This window comes from Nematolebias whitei, chromosome 1, assembly GCF_014905685.2.
Source record: "Nematolebias whitei isolate Nwh7 chromosome 1, NemWhi1, whole genome shotgun sequence".
In the NCBI taxonomy this organism is placed as follows: Eukaryota; Metazoa; Chordata; class Actinopteri; order Cyprinodontiformes; family Rivulidae; genus Nematolebias; species Nematolebias whitei.
The window spans coordinates 64,631,025-64,654,727 of record NC_056498.1 but is presented as its reverse complement, the minus strand read 5'-3'; the positions used below and the strand labels follow the sequence as shown (position 1 = coordinate 64,654,727).

At 39.3% G+C, this 23,703-nt stretch overlaps 1 protein-coding gene across 1 annotated transcript in view; it reads left to right on the top strand.

Annotated features, from left to right (window-relative positions):
* Nucleotides 1-9,595: 9,595 nt before the first annotated feature.
* The window catches only part of pcsk2 (proprotein convertase subtilisin/kexin type 2), a gene marked incomplete at its 5' end in the record, with an annotated part of 30,704 nt that continues 16,596 nt past the window's right edge, over nucleotides 9,596-23,703 (top strand). The window contains 6 exon segments of the mRNA XM_037686530.1: nucleotides 9,596-9,709; nucleotides 10,148-10,256; nucleotides 14,961-14,998; nucleotides 19,464-19,540; nucleotides 20,454-20,542; nucleotides 21,053-21,228. Of these exon segments, the coding sequence (XP_037542458.1) occupies nucleotides 9,596-9,709; nucleotides 10,148-10,256; nucleotides 14,961-14,998; nucleotides 19,464-19,540; nucleotides 20,454-20,542; nucleotides 21,053-21,228 (603 nt within the window).

The window sequence follows — 23,703 nt, the reverse complement described above, 5'->3', positions numbered from 1 at the left end:
AAAAAAAAAAAAAAAAAAACTGCAAATATATTTATACCATACTGGGAGACTAGAACGCTGTAGAACAGGGGTGGGCAATTATTTTTTCCATGGGGCCACATGAGAAACAGCAAATATTGTGGAGGGCTGGCACAAATGACTTTTTCATTCAACCTTTATTTAGACAGGTAAATCCCATTGAGCCTCGAGGACTCCTTTACAAGAGAGACCTGATTTCAACTTAACTCAATACTGCATAATATTAATAGTATTTCATTATTAAAAGCAGTGCATAGCACTGTTTTAACAAGCTGGTAAGAGTATTTGTTATGATTAAGCAACGAAAAAGCGAGGTTTCCTTACAAATAATATCCATCCATCCATCCATTATCTTTACCCGTTTATTCCATTTTGGGTCACGGGGGTCACTGGTGCCCATGTCCAGCAATCACTGTGCGAGGGGCGGGGTACACCCTGGACGGGTTGCAAGTCCATCACAGGGACATATAGAGACAAACGAGACAAACAACCATTCACTCTCTCACTCACACCTAGGGACAATTTAGAGTTACCAATCAGCCTAACATGCATGTTTTTGGTCTGTGGGAGGAAACCGGAGTACCCGGAGAAAACCCACGCATGCACGGAGAGAACATGCAAACTCCACCCAGAAGGCCCCTGGACCGGGGTTTGAACCAAGGACCTGCTCGCTGAGAGGCAGCAGCTCTACCAGTTGCGCCACCGTGCTGCCCTACAAAAAATGTCATTTATTCAATTAAATTTCCCAGTACAATGGTAAACTGTTAACATTTTTACCATTTGTGACGTTATATTAATGATCATTTTCAGTCACATTCACCCCAAAACTCATTTTGAGTTTTATATACTGCTGGAAAAAGTTCTTATCTTTCTAAATATATCACAATATTGTCTTTGTACTCCAAATATTATGAAACATCATATAATAGTGATTGTCACTGAACTGTGATTTCGAGTCCCGGTTCTTTACGTGCCTACATTTGTAGTCTAAACATCTCATTTGGTGTTTTTCAGTTCTTTTTTCTTGTTTAGTGAGAGAAGTCTGGTCTCTGGTGGGCTTTAACGGAAATGTTAAAGTCAGGTTCAAGGTCTGAGGTGGAGATGTGAAGCAAAGCTGACATCATCAGTGAGAGAGGATCTATATCTGGATTTGGTTAACTTCATTTGTTTACATATGTATTTTGTAATTCCCCTTACGGGGGCCGGTGAGAGTCAACCAAAGGGCCGCATGTGGCCCTGGGGCCGTACAACGCCCAGGTCTGCTGTAGAACGTTACCATTCAAATATCAAGCTCTGTTCTATATTTATGATAAAAAATATTTTATGGCCAAATACATGTCATTATAAGTTGTAAAAATACATTCAGATTACAGTACGGGGAGATGAAATTTTGTGATAACTGATATTGTTAGTCTGCATGACTGACATGAAATAGATGATTTTCCCACTAAATCTATTCATAATGTTTTATTGATTAATTATAACCCATTTGTGGACACAAATGCAAAAGGCGGTGCAATGGAGAAACATGTATTCAGTTTAATTGACCCATTAATACATTATCAAAATCTGCACAGTGGTACAGTGGTTAGTATTGTTGCTTTGATGCAGAAAAATCTATAGTTTGAAGCAGGGTGAGAGAATGATGTGAGCTCGGAGCAGGCAGCGTTTCCTCTGGATGTCTGCAATGAGTGGAAGTAGAGACCCTATGATGTGCTGAGCTGTGTTCACCACCTGCTGCAGTGCATTGTGGTCCGTTTCCATATGGTGACATTACTTGTTGGGACACTCTTTATCACACAGAACAAATGTTCATCTGGACAGCCATGGAAAGGTGGTGTTTCTTCAGTGTCTTCAGGTAGAAGAGGTGTTGCTGAGCCTTCTTGACTATGCTGGAGGTGTTGGTGGTCCAGGACAGGTCCTCTGAGGTGTGGATCCCCAAGAACTTGAAGCTGGAGAGACGTTCAACAGTCGAATTGTTAATGCTGCTAACATGGATGGGTGGATGCAAACATTACCAATCAAACAGTGGCTGTATTCTAAATATTTCAACAAACCCACAGAGAATAAAATAATCAAATGTGTTATCAATAGACCTGAAGCTAAACATTTAGCTTGAAGTTTATTTGATTTTCATTTAATACTTTAATCATTAATATAATGTTTGTATCTCTCTCTCTCCCTGTGTGTGTGTGTGCATGTGTCTGCCGCTTATAATATAATATAATACAACTTTATTTATAAAGTACTTAAAAAAACACTGCTAGTCAAAGTGCTGTACACTAATAAAATAAAGTGATACACAATAATTCATAGCACATAAAAACAAGCAAACCAAATCACTTGAAGCAGTAAAAACAAGAACTGTTAAAATCATAAAGAACAACAAAGAATAAAACAATAAAAACAAACATCTTAGGCTGAGTTAAAAGCAGAGGAGAAGAAAAAAAAAGTCTTTTAAGATATTTAAAACCAGGAAGTGAGTCGGGCTGTAAGGTGTACAAAGGGGTACACAGTTTAGTGGCAGTGGCTGAAGATGCTTAGGCGCATCTCAACCTTCTTTTTAACTTTGGGACCACCAACAGAAATTGATCTGTCGATCTGAGAGAGAGAGAGTGAGGGAACGTACAGCTGGAGCGGGTCAGACAGACATATAGGATAAGACCATGAAGATATTTAAAAACAAATAAAATAAATTTAACATCAATCCAGAAATAAACCCAATATAGTAATTCTTATGAACAAGTGGACACATTTTAATGAAGATAATCATTAAATGAACATTTACAGCTGATTATCTTTTAGAGTCAGCCTGATTTAACATGGCTGCCACAACCATCCATCCTTTATCCTTCACCCGCTTCTTCCTTTTTGGGGTTGCGGGTGTCACTGGTGCACATGTCCAGCAATCACTGTGCGAGAGGCGGGGCACACCCTGGACATGTCTCCAGTCCATCACAGGGACACATAGAGACAAACAACCATTCACTCTCTCACTCACACCTAGGGACAATTTAGAGTTACCAATCAGCCTAACATGCATGTTTTTGGTCTGTGAGAGGAAACCGGAGTACCCGGAGAAAACCCACGCATGCACGGAGAGAACATTCAAACTCCACCCAGAAAGGCCCACGGACCGTAACCTTCTTGCTGAGAGGCAGCAGCTGTGCCAGTTGCGCCACCGTGCAGCCTCTGCCACAAACAAATTAGGTTAAAAAACATAAAAATGGCTTAAATTCTGTAAATTTTACCCATAACCTAAAGTCTTGTGTGGTAGTAGCTGAGACTGATCCTCAGTATATATTCTGAGGGCTAAAATTTTGCATATTATATAGTTTGCAAATTTGCCTTTTATTTATCTGGAATCAACTTTGTTTGTCTGTTAGCCCCCAAAAAAAAAAAAAAAGTTCATTTTATTAGCCTAATTTAAAATGGCAGCCAAGTGACAGAAAACTCAGAAATAACTCATAAAATGAGTTAAAAAAACAAAAGATAAAAATAGTTGTTATAGAAGCTGAGAGTCATTTACAACGTTTTCATTGCTGCACAAGACTGCGTACGGTATTTTCAAGTTTTGACTATGCTGTTTATCTGGATGTGAAGCACTTTGAGTTCAGACTAGAGCCCCCCCCCCAACACACACGCACCTTTTAATTCATTATGCAACTGATTGGAACGACTGTTCAAATACTCATCCAGTGGCAACTGTTCACCTGCTCTTGGTTTTCTAAGATTGTCTGCCTCGTGTCTGTGCCCACTTTGATGAAGACACAGCTGCATTGAAGAGTAAGTCCGTTTGCGCAATGGAAGCATGCAAGATAATCTGTTTGTTCCGGTCCCATTTGTCTTCTGTAACTCAATATGTTTAGCTCTGTCCGTTGTTGGGGGCGGTAAGAGTGGAGGTCCTGCTGCAGACAATCAACTGACCTCTCTAATTACAGCTGTGAAAGGTGCTAATGAAAATAAATGCGAGCCGCTTCACCGACCTAATACAGCTAATGGAAATGAGACAACATGGACACGGACAGGTTTATGTTCCAGATGCTGTGGTTTGTTCTGTTACATGACATGCTAGTAGTTTGTCATACTTCAACCGATTCTGAAAATCCCAGTTTTACAATTGCACGCTGTAAAAAACACATTTTTATTTGTTAAAAATAGTTATTGTCCATCAATAAAGTGATAAATGAATAAACCTGAACTTGTTCAGTAAGTGGGCAGCACGGTGGCTCAACTGGTAGAGCTGCTGCCTCTCAGCGAGCAGGTCCCTGGTTCAAATCCCGGTCCAGGGGCCTTTCTGGGTGGAGTTTGCATGTTCTCTCTGTGCAGGCGTGGGTTTTCTCCGGGTACTCCGGTTTCCTCCCACAGTCCAAAAACATGCATGTTAGGCTGATTGGTAACTCTAAATTGTCCCTAGGTGTGAGTGAGAGAGTGAATGCTTGTTTGTCTCTATGTGGCCCTGTGATGGACTTGCGACCCGTCCAGGGTGTACCCCGCCCCTCGCACAGTGATTGCTGGACATGGGCACCAGCGACCCCCGTGACCCAAAATGGAATAAACGGGTAAAGATAATGGATGGATGGATGGATGTTCAGTAAGTTAAATACTGTATTTTCTGGCATATAAGTCACAGTTTTTTTGCAAAGAATTGTCAGTCCTGCGACTTATACGCCGAAGCAACTTATATACATCTTTTTCCATATTCATAACGCAATTTTTGATTGACGCTTTAAATTTCTAAGAACTGCAACAGAGAGTCCTCCCGTGAGCTCTCGCTTTACTCAACTGGTGCAGGCGGAGGAACACTGGAGAGCTAGCGGCTCCAGACGCGATAGACGGATGGATGAATGGATGGATGAATGGATGGATGAATGGATGGATGAATAGATGAATGAATGGATGGATGAATGGATGGATGAATGGATGGATGCTGCTGCACTGCCCAGGTGAAATTAAGCTGTTTTGACCATTAAATAAACGCATAATAAATGTGACTTATATGCCGAAGCAACTTATAAATGTTTTTTTTCCTCTTCATGATGCTTTTTTGGATTGATGCGACTTATACTCTAGAGCGACGTATACGCTGGAAAATACGGTAATCTCAAGACATTGATGTTAACATTTTGCTGAATCATACACAACATATTTAATGGGCACTGAGGTTTTCTTTTTACATTTATTCTTTCTAAAGTGATGTCTTATCAATTATTACATAAAAACAGATTTAGTTTAAAGGTAATGCGCTTACTTCCAGTGGCAGTAGAACAAATCAAAGTCCATGAGGACTGTGGAAAGCCTCTTTGACATTTGATAATTTGATTGAACATGTTTTGCAGTGATCTGTAATTTGATTATTTCTGTTCAAAAGCCTGAATATTCCCATAATTTACTGTATTTTGCATGGACATATGACAACACCTCGCCTTCACATGATATTGGATAAATAAAGAAAAAAAAGTGAAACTACTGTAAATTAATACACATTCACAGCCGGAACCATAGACTTTTAAGTTATTATTCTAGTTTCAGCTATCATTTCAGGTTAACTTCATTTGATTGAAATTATCTTGTTTTTGTTTTTTTTGGGATGTCCTAAATCCAATTTTCTATGTGAATATGATGAACCTGTTTCACAGTCTGAACATATAACGTGAGAATGAACAGCTTTTGTTCTCCTTGGTCAAAAAGTGTAGCCAGCGGCTGCAGTAATTTTGAGGCAGGGGCTTGTCGTGCAAGCATGTAATGGTACTGCAACCGTATGGCCACAACAAGATGCTTCTCAGCCATGGCCGAACAACCCGAGGGTGATTTTCATTTTTGGCAGGGTTTTTAATGTTGCAGCTTGTGCACAATATAAGCTGTTAGGAAGAAGACCAAAAAAACAAAAAAAACAAACAAAAAAAAGCCTCTATCTCATGTAATTTCATGTAACAAAAAGCTTTCTGGGTTAATATCCAGTGGGAAGTTTCACATGACACTTGTCTCAATTCAGGCCAGGCATAGAAAACTTTGTGAAATTGGCATCTGTCAAAATGGACTTGCAGAAATATCTCAGTTGCATTGGGAGTAGTCAGAATGATGTTATCTGTTGTAATGGTTGTCAGTGACGAAACAGCATGCAAAATTCAAGGGTCAGACGTCCTCAGTGCTGGCAGCTATGTCAGAAATGGATTGTTGCAGTGCTGTGCCACTTTGTAGCCATCTTTAATATTTTTGTTGGATCCCTATAGTGTTACGGATTTGGCACACAATTAGAAACAAATGCAAAAACTAATGGGCAAAGAAAACCATTAAAACACATAATCTCGATTTATGTTTTTCGACACTGATTTTAAGTTACGCTTGTTTAAGCTTGAAAAAAAAACCCCTTTTTTTAAATTTGAAGTTGAATGTTTTAATGAGTTCACAGAGTAAAAAACATTATAGAGTAGATTTCCATGAAAAATTGGTCACATTAGTCTTTAATACATTTAAAAGTGTGACGATCGCAACTACACCCACACAGATATAAGGACGAATGAGAGCAAAGACCAAGAAGCCGGAAAGATTTTCAGTGTTTATTTACTAAGTGAGAAATAGTGCAATAAGCCAGAGAGGGGACTGGAACCCTGCGGAGCAAAGAGGTGGTTCTTGTATTCAAGGGTGATAATGTTATTGCTGATTCTCCTTACAATGGAGGTCGAGGTCAGACGTGAGGAGGGTTGACCCAAATGGTTCCAGGTGAAGGATGTGCAGGTCTTAGGCAAGTGGTAGGAAGGTGTGGAGGCAGTTAATGAGGCACAGAGGTGCTTGAGGTCCACAGAGCAGGATTCAGAAAAGAGGAAGTCATCAAGGGTAACTCACTGGAGGCACTGAGAGAAATACAAATCATTAATGTTTGGTTTTAAACACGAGTAAAAGGCTAGAACAAGGCTACCATTGGCAGGTAACGCTGCAGCACCTGCTGAATGTCCTCTGCAGCCTTTTATTCTCCTCTTGCTCGTCAAGCTGATTATCCTCAGGTGCAGCTGATTGGTGCTCAGATGTGGCTGCAGGGAGCTGGCAGGGCATAACTCCCACAAAAGGAATCAAATGTCCTTTTAACAATTAACAAAAAGCTATTTGAAAAGCTGAAATGGGAGCGCTGAATGGTTTTAGGAGCCCTTATTTTCTTGTACTCTAACTGAAAGAGCCGACCCATTTCTGACTGTTATTTTCTTGTGTCTCTTTTTTGCATCATTCTTTGTGCTTTCCTGACCTCATCCCGTCTCGTCTTCTTACTGTACAATGGAGACGTCCACTCATCCACCCAACCGTGTCTTCACCCAGTCGCTCGCCAAGCCATTCATCCTTTGCTCTTTCTGCTTTTCACACACAGAAGACATAATCAAAACCTATTAAACAGACTGAGAATAAAGAACAAAAAGGTGTAGAAATGAAACTTTTATGAATGATTGTGATGGTCACGGTGATTCTTAAATCCTTAAAAAACAAGCATGAAAAGGCCAAGGGGAAAATAACGATGTGGATAAAGAAGATGTGATGTAGCTCTCTAATTTAAAGTGAAATGAAGTGTTGTGAGCAGGCAGCTGGCAAAGGCGGACAGTGACAGTGGTCCATGGGCACTGACTGATGTAGTGAGTGGGCAGGATGACATGCTGTCTCGAGGGAAGTACCAGTTCTTCCACCAAGCGATGGAATAAATTGTGGATAGTTGGAAAGAAATGGATGGGAGAAGATTGTAAAAATAAATAAATAAAACAAAATAGTACAGTGCAATTATTTCCATCATTTACTAATGATTGGAAGAGGAGAATGTTGTGTCAATGCAAATAAAGCTGTTAGATCGTGGGGGTTGACCTGTCTTTTAATGGGCTTCCCGATGTGCTGATTTACAGTGCGTGGGCGCCTTCTGATTGCTTAGAGCACACTATACAAAAGACACCTGGATGAATGGGCTTTGGCTATTTTAGAAAGACATCTTAAGTGCTGTTCTGCTCTCTTATCTGAGGTGGTAAACACATCAGAAAATGTCTGTTTTCGGAGTCACCCTACAGTGAATTTGAAGAGTGTAAGCACAAGAGGAACACTTAAAGGGAGACACGTTTTCAAAAGGCAGCTTTATAATTGTTAAAAAGCAACTGAAAGAAAAAACAGCTACATGAGTATATTCACAACTTGCCATTTATGACAGATGTTTGTGTTATGCAGACAACTTGTAGGGAAATCCTACTCACTGTCTATTACAGTATACAAGAAATTGTGCAGAAAATGAGGGACAAGCACAAAGAGCTAATCATTCAAATTCAATTTTTGTCTAAGAAACTTGTTGTCAATTTCAGATTGATGGCTTCAGATATTTTTTAGACTAAAATAAAACATTGTATGTGTTGCTAATGAAGTCAGTTCCATCCAATGCAGACATGCTTTGAGTGGTGGTTTTTGTTTTAACAAAATGTTTGCAATCTCTACTTTTTTTTTTGGCTGCTCCCTTTTTCAGGGGTCACCACAAATAACTAACTCGCATGAAGACTTGGCAATTGTTTTTACACCGGATGCCCTTCCTGACGCAACCACAGACCACCGAGCTACCACAGCCATCTGTGTGGAGCAGAGAGATGCTATCTAGGGCACCCAGGGGAGGGGTAAAGGGCTTTGCTCCATGGCCCAAAGTGAGGCAAATGAGGGTGGAGACATGTGTGGGTGCCTCATCAATCCCACCCACATTTTGATATTGTCATATGGGGAGCTGAACCGGCAACCTTCCGATCACAGATCTACCATTTCTAACCTCTGTGCCACCATACCCATTTGCAATCTCTACTAAATAAATAAATTGCAATAAATGACTTTCCCTCCTTGTAACTCAAATCATGGGGCAAACTGTGGAAATTTCATACAATTTCAAATTAGCGCAGCAAGCATACTGCCCCTGTTGTTCACACTACTAACAAAAATGCAATAAAACAACAGATCTTTCTATATTGCAACATATATTGGTAACAGCCTTTGATGCTGGAGCTTTGATGCAGAGAACCAGCTAATTTAAATGTCATTTTAATCTAAGTTATCCATTCTATCCATTTAGCCCCCCATCCTATGTTCTTTTTCATTGTTCACAATGATACAGTGGCAGCATCCAAAAAGTGTTTCCAATATAAAACACAGCTGTTCAACCACCTGGCTTTCTTTGATAATTCAGGGAAACACAAGCCTGTTTGTGAGTGTAATTGCTGTGGCTTTTAGGCAGACTGGAGAGAAAAGAGGCTGTGGCTTTGTGGCAGGTGAGTCTGGAAGCCTTGGCTCCAGCTGCAAACCCCCTTATTAGGAGGGGAAAGAATCATCGCTTTGATTGACGTGACGCAGTTTCTTTATGGCTCAGAAAGAACACAGCTGGGTTTTATGATTTCCAGTTCACAGAGCAACAAAATCCAAACTGTCTTGCTTTTTCTCCCGCTTAAATCTTTCTGCTCAGAGACCGTGTGCACATTGATTTCATCGTGCTTTCAATGGGATTCTTTTCATAAGATGTTTTCTGAGATCAGGGCTGGCTTTAAACTGACAATGACGTCATTTGTCTGTCTGTTTCCACCAGGTAAAGAATGTCTTTGAACAAGAAGGTTTCAGTCGTCAGAAGCGAGGCTACAGGAATATCAATGATATAGAAGTCAACATGAGTGACCCCCTGTTCACCAAGCAGTGGTATTTGGTGAGTAATCAGCCAACTAGCTGTCTGCATGCTGCCTGACCTTTTGCGCCAAGCCACATTCTCCCGTGTTAATTACATCGAATCCAGGCAGTTTAAGCACTACTTTTTGCATCAACGTTGTTACTCATTCCTAAATTAGCCTGGCCAATACCAAGACATGTAATCTTTACTTTTGTGCTGCCCATTTCCTCCCTGCTTGTTTTACCCCAAATGGCATGCTTTATTATGCAGCAGAAGTCTTACTTTTATCTTATTCAAGAGGTACATGTCAGTTCAGTGACATTTATTCCACCTTCATTTAACCTTTACTCTCTCAACCCCATGCATGGCTTCTCTTTCTTGTGCATGCACCTATCCTCTCTCTGAAATAATATCCCAGTGGTGGCTCAACTGGGTGCCATGAGTCATGGCTGTTCTCTGTATTGTTTGTGCCTTCAGATAAACACAGGCCAGGCAGATGGGACCCCGGGGTTGGATCTTAATGTGGCCGAAGCTTGGAAACTAGGCTACACAGGCAAAGGAGTTACCATCGCAATCATGGATGACGGTAAGTAATAAATCAGTATTTTGTAAAACTGTCAGATGGGTACAAATGATTAAAGTAACCTAAAATTAGAAAGGTTTATCTTTTTATAATATGCTTGGTGACTAAAATGAATTTGTAGTGTTTTCTATGTTTTTCCATTGTTGTCTACCTAAGAGCCTAAAGGGCCCAGCAAACTCCATCTGAAGCTGAACAGTTGACTCGTGGTCATGTGGTTGCATTTTTGCACACATCTTTCATAGTCCATGAGACACATGGCACAGAGCTCCAAGGAAACCCCTCCCACTTGTCATGGCACAGGTTTTTTTCCCACCGGGTCTCCACTCCGTCCCTGCAATCACTGTTTTGCCACAAATCTGTCATGAAGAAAGCGCAATACTTTTCAGCTGACAGACTCTTTTTTAGTCTCTTCTTTACACAATGTCTGTGCAATCTCCATTCAGGAGTTTTTGGCCATTTGACTGCGTCTTGAAGAGTTGTATAAATGAACGTCTGAACGCTTTTTCATATTAACAAACATGCCCACAAACATCTGACCAATCACACAATGTGCATACCTTCAAGGATGTCATACAAGCTCACATTTGTAGGTTTATGGTACGAAATTTGGACGCAGGTACCAGATCAAGAAGCCTGACAATTAACAAATAAATAAACATAAAAGAGTACAAATATATATATAATAAATAAAGTTTAAAAAAAAAAAGTAAGATGAAGATGAATTAAGTGCAGATCGAGTTCAGTAGTTTAACAGCTGCAGGGAAGAAACTATTTCTGTGCCTGGTGGTCTTGCTCTGAATGCTTCTCAGCTGCCTGCTCGAGGGGAGGGGCTGTAACAGACTGTGTACAGGATGAGTGGAGTCCTTCATGATGCAGAGCACCCTCCCCCTGCATCATGAAGTGTAGAGGTCCATGGTGGTGGGAAGGCTGCTCTCCACCTGTACATACTCCTGCGAGAAAAACTCAGCCCAGACCTTGGGTCAAGAAGAGACGGGCAAAGCTACTCAGAGGTCAAAATGTTGCGATTTTCATCATGCAACTACATCAATGAGAGCCAATTTTGTGGCTTCAGATGGAGTATTCAGGAACTTAAGAGTGTTCCCATCAGCATAAATTTTTAATTAGGGATGCACTGATCCACTTTTTTTTACTTCCGATCCAATCCCGATACCTACATTTAAATATCGGCCGATACCAATCCAATTCCGATATCATGATTATCATTGATTTTACATGAGGCTGTAATAATCTCCTCTCAAGTAAAATTTGTACAAATATATGCATGCATGTCCAAAAAGGCAACTTGAGGTAAGTTTTATTAATGTTGGATAAGTTTTAAAGTTAGAATTAAATTCTGCTAACACAAAACATGTTTCTTTTTATTCTTAGTTTTAAAGTGGATATTAAAGTGATTAATTTAAGTGATTGTTTAAAGTTATTTTATATATTTTTTAATAAGGGGCAGATATAAGAATTATTTTTCTTCTTCCTGAACTCTTTTCATTCAATGTTTTCTTTTTGATGATTTTTTTTTAATTTTCTTTCTTTTAAATTAATGGATAAATGAATAAAATAAAATAAAATGTTAAATGGCTTCAAACATCTGCTAAGTTCATGGCATAAACCAACAGACATGTTCTTGTTTTTAGTATTTTACATCACTTTATAATGTAGCTGTTTTTGTTTTTAATATAATTTTCAAATCATGTTTTTTTTATGATTGACTACTGTTGTACTGATAAATATCTCCTGGAGGGTAAACTATATCTTGACTGCAAGTATCAAGCTGTGAAATCCTTCGTTTTCTACAACTGATAGTGGTTGGTCATGAATAATGATGAAGTTTAGCAACTTCTCGGTAAACATTTGAGCTCCGTGGCTTCAGCGATGTCTTCTTCTTGTTCAATCCGAAGCAAGCAGCCTGATTTGGGGCAGCAGTGCTCAAGTCTGTCCCTCCTCAGTGGGTTGAGCAAAGAGCAGCGCCCTGCTGAAGCCACGGAGCTCGACTGTCCATCGTAAAACTAACTTTACTGTGGTTTAATGTGGTGCTATGGCTCTGCAGACATTGCACGTTGCTGTCTTGTTTTGTGGTGTTTCTAGTGTAAAATACTTCCACACAGCGGACATGTTTAGATGAAAAGTTTGTTAGCTGTTAGCCACAGTGCTGCTAACTTAGTCCTCACATTGTAGCTGGCTGCAAACTATGAACTGGATTTCCTGAATGTGAGGTGGGTCTTATTACTCTGGGTTCGTGAGACACACCGCCGTTCAGGAAATCCATTCCATAGTTTGAAGCCAAATTGCATCATGGATCGGAAATGTCGGCAGGTGGATCGGAAAAATCCGATACGTAAATTATGCTGGTATCGGAGGCCGATACCGATACTGGATCGGATCGGCCCCATCCCTAGTTTTAATACCCTTAAAACGGAATGTAACGTTTAGATCTCCAAATATTTTGTGAAATGTGATGGTTCTTGTAATATATATGTTTTACCTAATAGATATGTACTTTTTTTGGTAGCAAATGATGTACTTTCTTCACATGTTTGCTCAGTATGTGGTTAACACCAGAAACTGCAACAGGCAGAAGCAAAGCAGTCTGTTTCTCCAGAACACATCTTTCCAATGATGTGCATATTTTCATGAAGAATTAACATTTTTCAAAACCTTTGAAAGCTTTCAGATTAGCCTTGGATTTTTACACAATTTAATATTTCACCAACTATTGTGTTTTTTGTTGAGCTGTAAATATTTTCTTGCACTTTCTGTAATCAAAGATGACATTTATAATTTGATTAAATTAAAAAAAAAAACCCAATGACACAGATACACCATCCTTGATCCCAAAGACACAACCACAACCACAGCCTCCAGTTCACATACCAGCCACGCACCAGAGTTGATAACGCCATCATCTACCTGCTGCACAGAGCCTACACGCACCTGGACAGGGCAGGCAGCACTGTAAGAGTCATGCTCTTTGACTTTTACAGTGCTTTTAACACCATAAGACCTACTCTACTCTGCAGTAAGCTCCTGGACATGAAGGTGAATGACTCGCTGGTCACCTGGATCAGAGACTACCTCACAGGTCGACCACAGTATGTGAGGCTGCAGAACACCACCTTGGACACCATACTGAGTAGCACGGGGGTTTCTCAGGGGACGGTCTTCTCACCATTTCTGTTCACCCTCTACACCTCGGACTTCAGGTACAACTCACTCCTGCCATCTGCAGAAGTTCTCGTATGACTCTGCCATTGTGGGCTGCATCACTGGTGACCAGGAAGCTGAATACAGAGGTGTGGTGGACAGAACCACCTGCAACTCAGCGTTGGAAAAACTAAAGAGCTGCATGTAGAATACAGGAAGACTAGCCCCCCAAACCTAGGGGTGCACCGATTGCAGTTTTCTGGCCGATAGCCGATCACCAATTTGTAAAAAGTCTGACCTACCGATTCCAATTTTGACCGATACCGATTTTGTTTTATAAGTGACAATGTCAAGTGTTATAAGTTCACAATGCACCTTCAATTTCCCAATATTATTTTATTGAAAAACATACCCATGAACAATATCCTAGAAACAATACAAACTTGTTTTAACTGGCCATGAGGTAGTGCTCTGAAATATAAATTAAACTCAGATGATTGTTGTTAAAACTAAAAACATCGATAAAATCAGTTTCTCATGCAAGTATCGGCCTATTTCCAATTTCCCAAAATTAAGGAAATCGGGGCCGATTTATCAGTGCACCCCTACCCCAACCCTATCAACATCAAGGGTACTAAGGTGGACACTGTGGACTGCTACAAGTACCTGGAGGTCCACCTAGACAATAAACTGGGCTGGATAGCCAGCACCAACTGCCTCTACAAGAAAGGACAGAGTCACCTTTTTCTTCTGAGGAGACTCAGGTCCTTGAATGTCTGTATGTCACACGCCCTGCATGACACACTGGACTCTTACAGTCATAGACTGAAACCACCGAGGTGCTCCACAAAACACCACAGGAAGTCCTTCCTCCCTGTGGCTATCAAACTTTTCAACTCCTCCCCCTGTCTGCACATAGGACAATAAAAAATGAATCCTGTATTACAATAAACTCTTTAATGTTTCTGTCTGCACCTGTTAATAACTTAATTGTTGGCATTTTTTATATTCTCTGTTATTTTTATATCTTGTGATTCTTGTGTATGTTCCTTTGTACTGAAACTCTGGCATAATAATTTCCTGTGGGATCAGTAAAGTTTTATCTTATCTTATCTTATCTTATCTTATCTTATCTTATCTTATCTTATCTTATCTTATCTTAAATGTCTTCCACTCCGACCATTGAATTAACTGTAATGGGACATTTCTGTAATTATTTCCATGATGTTATCATATACTCATAAAAATGAAAATGTTGTTCTTTGCAATATGTGAATGCATTTTTTTGTGGATAATGATTGCCGAGCTAAAAATCTACAGTTTCAGTTGCATTGCAGTAATATTTTCCTCATAAGATTCCAGCTATTGATCTAGCACTATCTCATGATGGCTGGTGTATATATAAAAAATTGTTGGCAGGATTAAAATGATTTATTGGTTTCACAGTCAGTCAGAGCAAAACTCAAGACAGAAACAGTTAACTGTCATCTGTTCTGCACTTCTTCTGAAGCTTAATTATGCCACTGATTAATGTCAGACATCACATTTCAGGTATCGACTATCTACATCCAGACTTGGCATCAAATTATGTGAGTACCTAAGTGTTACTGAATGGCCTAATTTCTTTCATTTCTTTGAAGTGCTGTTAATAAGTGAAGCAGGGTGGCAGGGTTTTATGGGCTGCATGTGACTTCTTATTGGCAGTGACAGGCGCTCTCTAACGTGCCTTCATGGCTGCCGAGTCTCCTTGCATCCCTGGAGGACGTGGAGACAGACAGACGGCCAGCCAAGCTGTTTAATGTTAATGCATGGAGCGCAGTCGCAGGCACAAAGGCAGGCCAATCTGTCACAGGCTGAGATAATGCCAGGGTAGTTGGCACTGCATAATGTGATGCTTTATCTCTAGAATACTGATAAAACTTTAAAGGACAAGAAGGACTGTTAAAGGGAACATAACAATGAAAGTTCAGTTTGACTTCTCTACTCCATTTGCAGTTTTGTGAGCTGCTGGTTTAGCAAAATCCTTTCTTTTTATAAATACATATAAGCTCTATAGTCCAGGTCATTTGTTATTATATTCGATTGATGGTCCGGAAACCTTTGCTTTACTTTTTTGATCTACTGCTTTTGTTCTTGTGCTCCATTTTTTGTTTTCATGTACTCCAACCACCATGCTTTTGCATGTGCCTGCCCATAAACAAAGGTGATCTGTGTCACTTCACTGGATTGATCCATCATGCTGTGCATATGTCTTAAGTGTGTGTCTGATTGAAATCAGTTACTAAAGAATAACTTTGCATGTCTAATATTGTTTGTGATGGTGTTACTCAGACCTCAGTCCATCGTTTGAAAATGAAATTTGATTAAATACTTTCAGCTTTGTTGCCTTAGTTAGAATAAAATTTGGTATGAACATAACTGCTTTATCTGTAAATTTAACCAATCCAACATACAGTAGCAACGTTTATGCAAAAGTGTTGGGTTGTGTCGATGTCTTTCTTGGGTTGATAGCTGTGCAGTAACAGCTCATAAAATACATTCTGAACTGGCAAATTTATGGTGCAATTATGAGGTTTGGGATGAAAATCGGATAATGGAAGTTTAATTTTGCGGCACATTTATCTACAAAAAGCCTACAATCAAAAACCTAATATTACTCATTATTTAATATGTGGTTTGTATAGATCAATTTTTGTATATAGTTTTATTTGAATTGAGTACTAATAGCTGACTTAGATTTAGCTTTCTCCTAAATAATACTATTTTGATTTTCAACCAATTTTTTTCATAGTTTTAAAATTTGGCTCGTTTTAAAGATCTTTAAACATAAAATAAAATAAAAAAGTCACCCTTATGAAGCATTGTGTCAAAAACACTGAGTGCCTGCTGCTTCTGTCACAGCGTATAAAAACCTCGGTATTCAAACATTTTAAACATTTTAACATGGTTATTTTTACACTTTATATTTTTGTTATTGTTGGGTGTAACTGGGACCCTGTACATAATGTTGTCCCACCTCATGTACCACATGTGGTGGGAACGACAGTAAACTTACTTGAACTTGAACTTGATTTTGGTTTGATTGAAAATTGATTAATTTGGACACTGCTTCTTTTGTCTTTTAGCTACAGATCTGCTAATACTATTTTGCTACTATTTAGCTTTACCATCTGTTTTGCAATTGTAAGCTACAACTTTGCTAATATAAGCTTAGGTTTAGCTATATTTTTAAGTTTTATGCAATGTTTTCATCTGCTTTTGTATAATGAGTTTCAGTTTTTAAGAAAATTCAGCAACATCATTCAACACAACATTCACACTGCTTTTCATAGAAAATTCAAATTTTCTAGTTAGTTTAGTTTTTATTTGCTATTTGTTTTTGTTGCTTTCAGGAAATTGGATTAAAATAATTAGATTGCCACATAAAATACTTAGTCATGTTTATATAAATATATGGGTTTGTCAGCCTGACATCACCTGAACAATGGAAACATAGCTTTCCGTTTTCCTCTGAAGTTTTCACTAAAGGCCGGGGCAGGCCATGTCGCTACGTCAGTCAACGAGAAACTTGTTGTTTTCTCTTAATACCTTTTATGTTCAAGAATTAAGTGCCTCTGTCTTATGCATAGAAGTTAAGTAGGTCTGGCAGATTTATCTGACGTGGGCATGTCTTAGTCATTGCGATAAAAATCAAACAAACAAACAAAATTCAAGAAACATATCTCTTTGAATAAATTATTTCTATCTTTCTAAAGTACAAAGGTCTCACTGTACTCAGATTGAGGTTTGGTTTCATCCAAAGGTTTCCAGGGAAAGGTGAGGTGGATAAGGCTCAGCACAATTATTCTGTGCCTGGCTGCACACATGACAGCCAGGAAAGAGCGGAGTCTGATTGATAACACGCGATATGAGGTTGTAAAGTCCAGTAAGTGATCCATGGACATGCCTCTGTGTTATTTATTACCTGGGCTCAGGACTTTTCATTTCATTTAATGAAAAATAAAAAAAAAGGAAAGGGAATGTTTCTACTTCTGACATGAGCTCAGGAGCTGTTGGGGAACTGTATGTTTTCTCTTCTTAAATGTCCTACACCCAATGAAATTGATTTTTCTAAATATTTTAATCAGCGTTAGAATAAAAATATGTAAAATCAAAAATGCAGTGAGAAAAATACAATAAACAAAAAAGGCATTTACCCATCAGTAACATCAGACACGGACACTTCCTCATATAAGCCGTGCCGCTGTAACCTTTTCTATCTTCCTCTGTGGTTACCTGCTTCACATCTTGATAATTACAGTATTTTTCCAGAGGGTCAATAAGCATGTTTTGTTGCTGCCTGAGTCATCTCTCCTAAATGCCAGCCAGTTGTCTGACAGTGGCGACAACACAGTTACCGACGCAGCAGTGATGGGTTTGGCTCAGTGGCTGATGAACATGGCTGTGGATTCTCCGTTCTCACACAGAACACTTGTTCCAGGTTCTGCTGGTGTAGAATAACATGAATAACACTCCTATTGATCTGAGTGACAAGTTAAGGAGAAATCGCAGGAGAGAGAGAAGCAGACACAGGCATTACAAGAAAAACAACACCTAATTGTTTTTTTTTCTTTATTTATCTATTTTTTATTAATTTATGCTTATTTTCTCATTTTTGGCCACGTGGAAGTAAATCTTGAGCCACTATCACACCGTTAAATCCCTGCTGTGACCACACATCATTCCAGCAGAACAAACATTCATCATTAAATTTTGCATCACTGTGCATAAAATAATAAATAAAATAAATAATGAAATACATATTTTAAGCTGCCGGTTCATTAGGAACAACTAGTTAAAACAAGTGCAGACCCATTTTAAGCCTTTCCTTTAGGAAATGTATGATGTTTGAAGTTGATTTTATAATTTTGGAAGCAATAAATGCAAAAAGGATTCACACAAAAAGGATGTAAATAATCACAAAGGCAAAAGAACTGAACAAAAGCAGACAGAATCACAAGAAAGAACATCTTGTAATTTGACGAGCGTAAAATCTGAACATCACTGTCCAGTAATTTGTGACAAAGTGATGTCAAAAGGTTATAAACTTACTAAGGCTGGTTAACAGTAAAACAAAAACAAATGATTAGTGTTGATTTTAACTTCATGTAAATGAGACATACACAAGCATGAATGATGAAGTGAAACATTTGCAGTGACCTCAGAGAAACAAAAGGAGAGATGGAAATGAATACAAACTGGCATTAAATTACAGTGAGCTGCAAAAATGACCATTGTGCATTATAAAACACTAAAAAGATGCAAACTAACCATTATTGACACAAAACAACAAAATTAGAAATGAAATGATCGCTGGAAGACACAGAATTAACTAAATGAGGCAAAATAACCCAGATGAAACGAATGAAAATATTACAGAGATGTAAAACAACTAGAAAAGGCACAATAAATACTAAATGAGACAATAAGAGATCTGTTAAATATATCAAAGTTCATGTTTAATAATCCACGTAAACAACAGTCAGGTCATCGAGGTGGTTTCTTTTTTGTTGAGACATTTCGTCCTTCATCCAAAGGACTTCATCAGTCTGAGGAGCCACAACAAACTCAGTCCCACAAGCGGCGCATTCACATAGTGGACCAACCAGTTTGTTGGTGATAAGATTTTTCTGGTGCCTGCTCTCTCCCTCATCGACTCATCTGAGGCAGACATAGCCAAAAGGGTTCAAAACATCAAAGTTCGTGCTCAATAATCCAGGTAAAAAAGCCAACAATGTTAAGTCAGGTCATCTGGATGGTTTCTTTTTTGTTGAGATGTTTCGTCCTTCATCCAAAGGACTTCATCAGTCTAATAAATGTAGTTTTCCATCATCTCAACAGTTTGTGGTTAGTTGAATTATTGTTGAATAAAAAAAAAAAAAAAAAATCACAATTGCAACACAATAGTGAACATTCAACCAAATCATTAAAGGCAGTTCATTGCCATCTCTGATGCTGTTTTCTCTCTGTATTTTTTATGTAATTTTTGTAAATGTATTTGTTTGGTCCTTTCAGAATGCCGATGCCAGCTATGACTTCAGCAGCAATGACCCGTTCCCATTTCCACGGTACACAGATGACTGGTTCAACAGGTAATGCTCACTGGGGCAACCCCTGTTTATATGTACACATACTCAGTGGTGTCTTTTTGTGTGCACATTTGTGCGGTCTCCCTGCAGTCTGGCAGCTCTCGTCTATTGATTTCCTCTTCACATATTTCCATTAAGACATAATGGCGCTGTATAAACAGTGGTGTTGTTCGGCCCAAGACAAAAGAAAACCACAATGCCAGTTTTTTACCACACAACTGGTGGCCATAACATACATTAAAGAGGACCATCACAAGTTGCCTCTCAGGGACTGTACACATTGTGACCTTCTTCCTTCTCCGCTTCATGTCTTCAAGACGTGATCCACTGGTTCAACAGGAAAACTCAATGACCATTACAAATGTGTTCTTTCTTTACTGCTCCTGCCTCCATCTCCCCCTGATGTGTGCGAGTGTGTGTTTGTGCACCGCTGTGTCAGATTCAGAAGCTTTGCTATGGTAGCATTTGCTGACTGTCAGGCAATTCTCGCTGGCTAATCAGCCAGTTGTTATAAATAGCTGCATGTCTGTGGCAAGGCATGCTGGGAAAGAGAGGTTGACTCTGCAGTGCATCTGTGGGGAGCAACGAAATGGGAACATAGACGTGACGTGGTGAAAAACACAGATATGTGCAAACACTATTAGTTTCAGCAGCAATCATTATGTTGCCAAGTGAATGTATGCAATATTAGAGACAGTTAGCTTTTATTATAATTATATTTATTTTATGAAATCTTAAAAAAACATTTTGTTATAGAAATCCTCATTTAGTCAGAAGACATTAACACAAACAAAAACCAAGGCTGATCTGGAAAAATCAAAGCTGAGACCTAACCCACAAAATATCCTTTGCAAATTTATGTAAATTCATGCAAATTCTCTCATATCCCTTTTTTCGCTCTTCTTCTTCTCACCAGTCATGGTACACGATGTGCCGGGGAGGTGTCTGCATCAGCCAACAATAACATCTGCGGTGTGGGAGTCGCCTACAACTCCAAGGTGGCAGGTGTGTGTCATGTTAGACCTGCAGTTTGAACAGAGATACGAATAACAATGAGAGGACATCAATGGGAAATAACAGCCCTGATAACAGTTTGATGAAAGGTTCAGGTGGTCTGATGAGGGTGATTCACTCGGGGGAAATTCTGAAAGCAGCTTACGTAAAATACAGGTTGTTGAGTAAAGATGCTTTCGCAGTGTTTAAGCACATTTAAACAGCGCACTTCTACTCCCAGAATAGCTGCTGTTTGTTCATGTGGTTTAGTGGAATTCACTACAGGAAGCACTACTTTTCCTCTGAAATGTGCTTTGGCTGTTTGTATGAAGAAAACTACAATTCAGGAGGGGTGGTTTGATTTGAGTGCTTATATACCTGAGCACACATGTGGTTTTGAACAGTCATCAGATAGTGGATATCACAGAAATCTATTTTCTTTCATTGCTCATTTGTTGCTACCGTCTAGCAGGAGCAGCAGAATTGGTGAATCAATAAAAAACTGGATTGCTGTTCCATCAGGTATTAGGATGCTGGACCAGCCTTTTATGACTGACATCATTGAGGCGTCTTCCATCAGCCACATGCCTCAGATTATTGACATTTACAGTGCCAGCTGGGGACCAACTGATGACGGCAAAACAGTGGATGGACCCCGGGAGCTTACACTGCAGGCTATGGCTGATGGCGTCAACAAGGTAAACTGGAATCCTATTTGATCATGAAAAACAAAAAGTTTAGGGTAATTTTAAATTAGCTCTGCTTCTCCAGAAAAGGAGTTTGCCAGTTTCAGTAAGGTCCCTTGAAGTGGCACGATCAGGTATATTAGTTTATTAATTCCATGAGTGGAAATCTTTATGACGCCAATTAGCTACAACACCATAACTTCTGACAGCTGAAGTGCATTACATCTATTTTCTAGTTGAAATTAAATGCACTGCTTGAAGATTTTTTTTCTTAACAATGTTTTGCAAGCAGCCTCCATCAGCAAGATAAATAAGCATATTGTAGAAATTGACACAGAGCTCATGCTTCTGATCTAACCAAACCACTTTAAAACCCACTGAATCCAAAGGATCAGCTCCCAGTCAACCTGTGCCAAGCAGTAGAGACAATGTCCCTTTGGCACCATTTCTGGTTCTTCAGTTTTAGAAGAGAGGGATAGCATGCCTTATACCGTATTTCTGGCGTATAAGTCACAGTTTTTTTGCATAGATTTTTCAGTTCTGCAACTTATAGGCCGAAGCGACTTATATACGTTTTTTTTTTCCATATTATTATATTATTTCTGTAATTTTTGACAGTCGCTTTAATTTTCGAAGAACTGCAGCAGCTAGTTTTCCCGTGTGTGCTCGCTTCGTTCAGCTGGTGCAGGTGGAGGAATGCTGGACAGCTAGCGGCTACGGCCACGATCGATCGATGGATCAATCAGTGGATCGATCGATCCATCGATCGATCATTGGATGGATGGATGGATGGCTGGATGGCACCGCCCAGGTGAAATTAAGCTGTTTTGACCATTAAATAAACACATAATAAATGCGACGGGTCAGCGGTGATGCATATTAAATGCGAATTATACTCCAAAGAGACTTATACGCTGGAAAATACGGTACATCTTGTAGTTGATTTAAAGTCTCATTATGTTCCTGACCATTCACATTCAAAATTATCCATGTTTTGTCCAAATTAACCGACTAGCTCATTACAGTGCTAAACCAATTTATTTTGTCTAAAAAATGCTGTTTTTTAATCAAATACCCCCACACTCTACTGACAGTAAAAGTACAGTTTGGGGAATTCTGGCGCTAATTTCACATTCATTTTGTCCTGCTCAAGGACAATGCAAAAAGGTGAAAACTCTAAGAGGAATCAGATCTAAAACTTTGGCTACATAAAGACCCACACATCCAGAGTTGCCATGCTTCTAGCTACACTGCCAATTACTTGCTTGATTAATCATCATGTGCATGCAGGCACAAGCTGGTTATAAACAGCCTTGTCCAAGGTGAATAAGAACAAAGCTCTGTTATATTTGATCACGTATGCAGAGCTAATGAAAGAGCCAGAGATTATTATTGATCACTTACATGAGCTTCTGTGTGGGTTGCACCTAGAATGCATTGTGCACAGAAGAAAACATAAAAACAAGAAGTTCTTTATGTCGCAGAAGCACACAGAACAGAACAAAACACTGAATAGTCAGTTGAGCTTTAATGGAAAGAAATAACACGATTCCTTGGAAAATTGTCAGTGTTGTGAAGGAGATAAAACACTGAAGCCTAAAGCACTAAGGCAAGTTCAGTGATTCTCAAACCTCTCTCTCTAAAATTCTAACAGAGGGACATAAATGAGCAAGAAAAGAAAGGAACACGCCATTCTTCTTCCATCTGATCATCTGTCTGGTGGAGACACTCTCAGCCTTTTGTAGTCACAGGTGCAGCAGAGAGTGGGGAGGAGGCTCTATGCAGGGAGCCACATTCGATTGTTTCATGTTTTAAGGCACAATTATCAGCAACTAACGTGACATTTCAGAGCGTTTTACTTGCCAAGTGTTTAATTTGGTTGTTTTCAGAACTTGAGTTTCCTGCAGAAGCGAGTTAAAGAACACTCATGAGAAAAACGGAAACCCAAAAATGTGTTGCATAGCTGTCAGAATGTGTTTCAGTTGGGAGGGGTGGGGGTGGGTGCTGTGCACATGTGTGAATTAGCATGACACCAAACACACATATTAAGGATTTTGTATTACCTGATATATGCAGAAAAATGAACAGCAGTGCATGTTGCCTATCTGAACATGAACATCAGAAAAAGGCTGTAGACAATATCTATAAAAATGCAGCCATGACCTGATTTAACTACAGTTTGTGGGTTTTATGTTGTAAATTGTTGTACCCACTTATATGTATAACTACAAAACTCATTAAAATTAAAATATTATTGGAGTTTAAACATGAAGCACAAATAAATCCGTTATTATCATTTTCCCCATTCAATTTTAACAATGTGGGCACCAGTGACCCCCCGTGCTCCGAAAAGGAAGAAGCGGGTGAAAGATAATGGATGGATGAATGGATGGATGGATTAATGCATAAATGATAGATGGATGGATGGATGGATGATGGATGGATGATGGATGGATGGATGATGGATGATGGATGGATGATGATGGA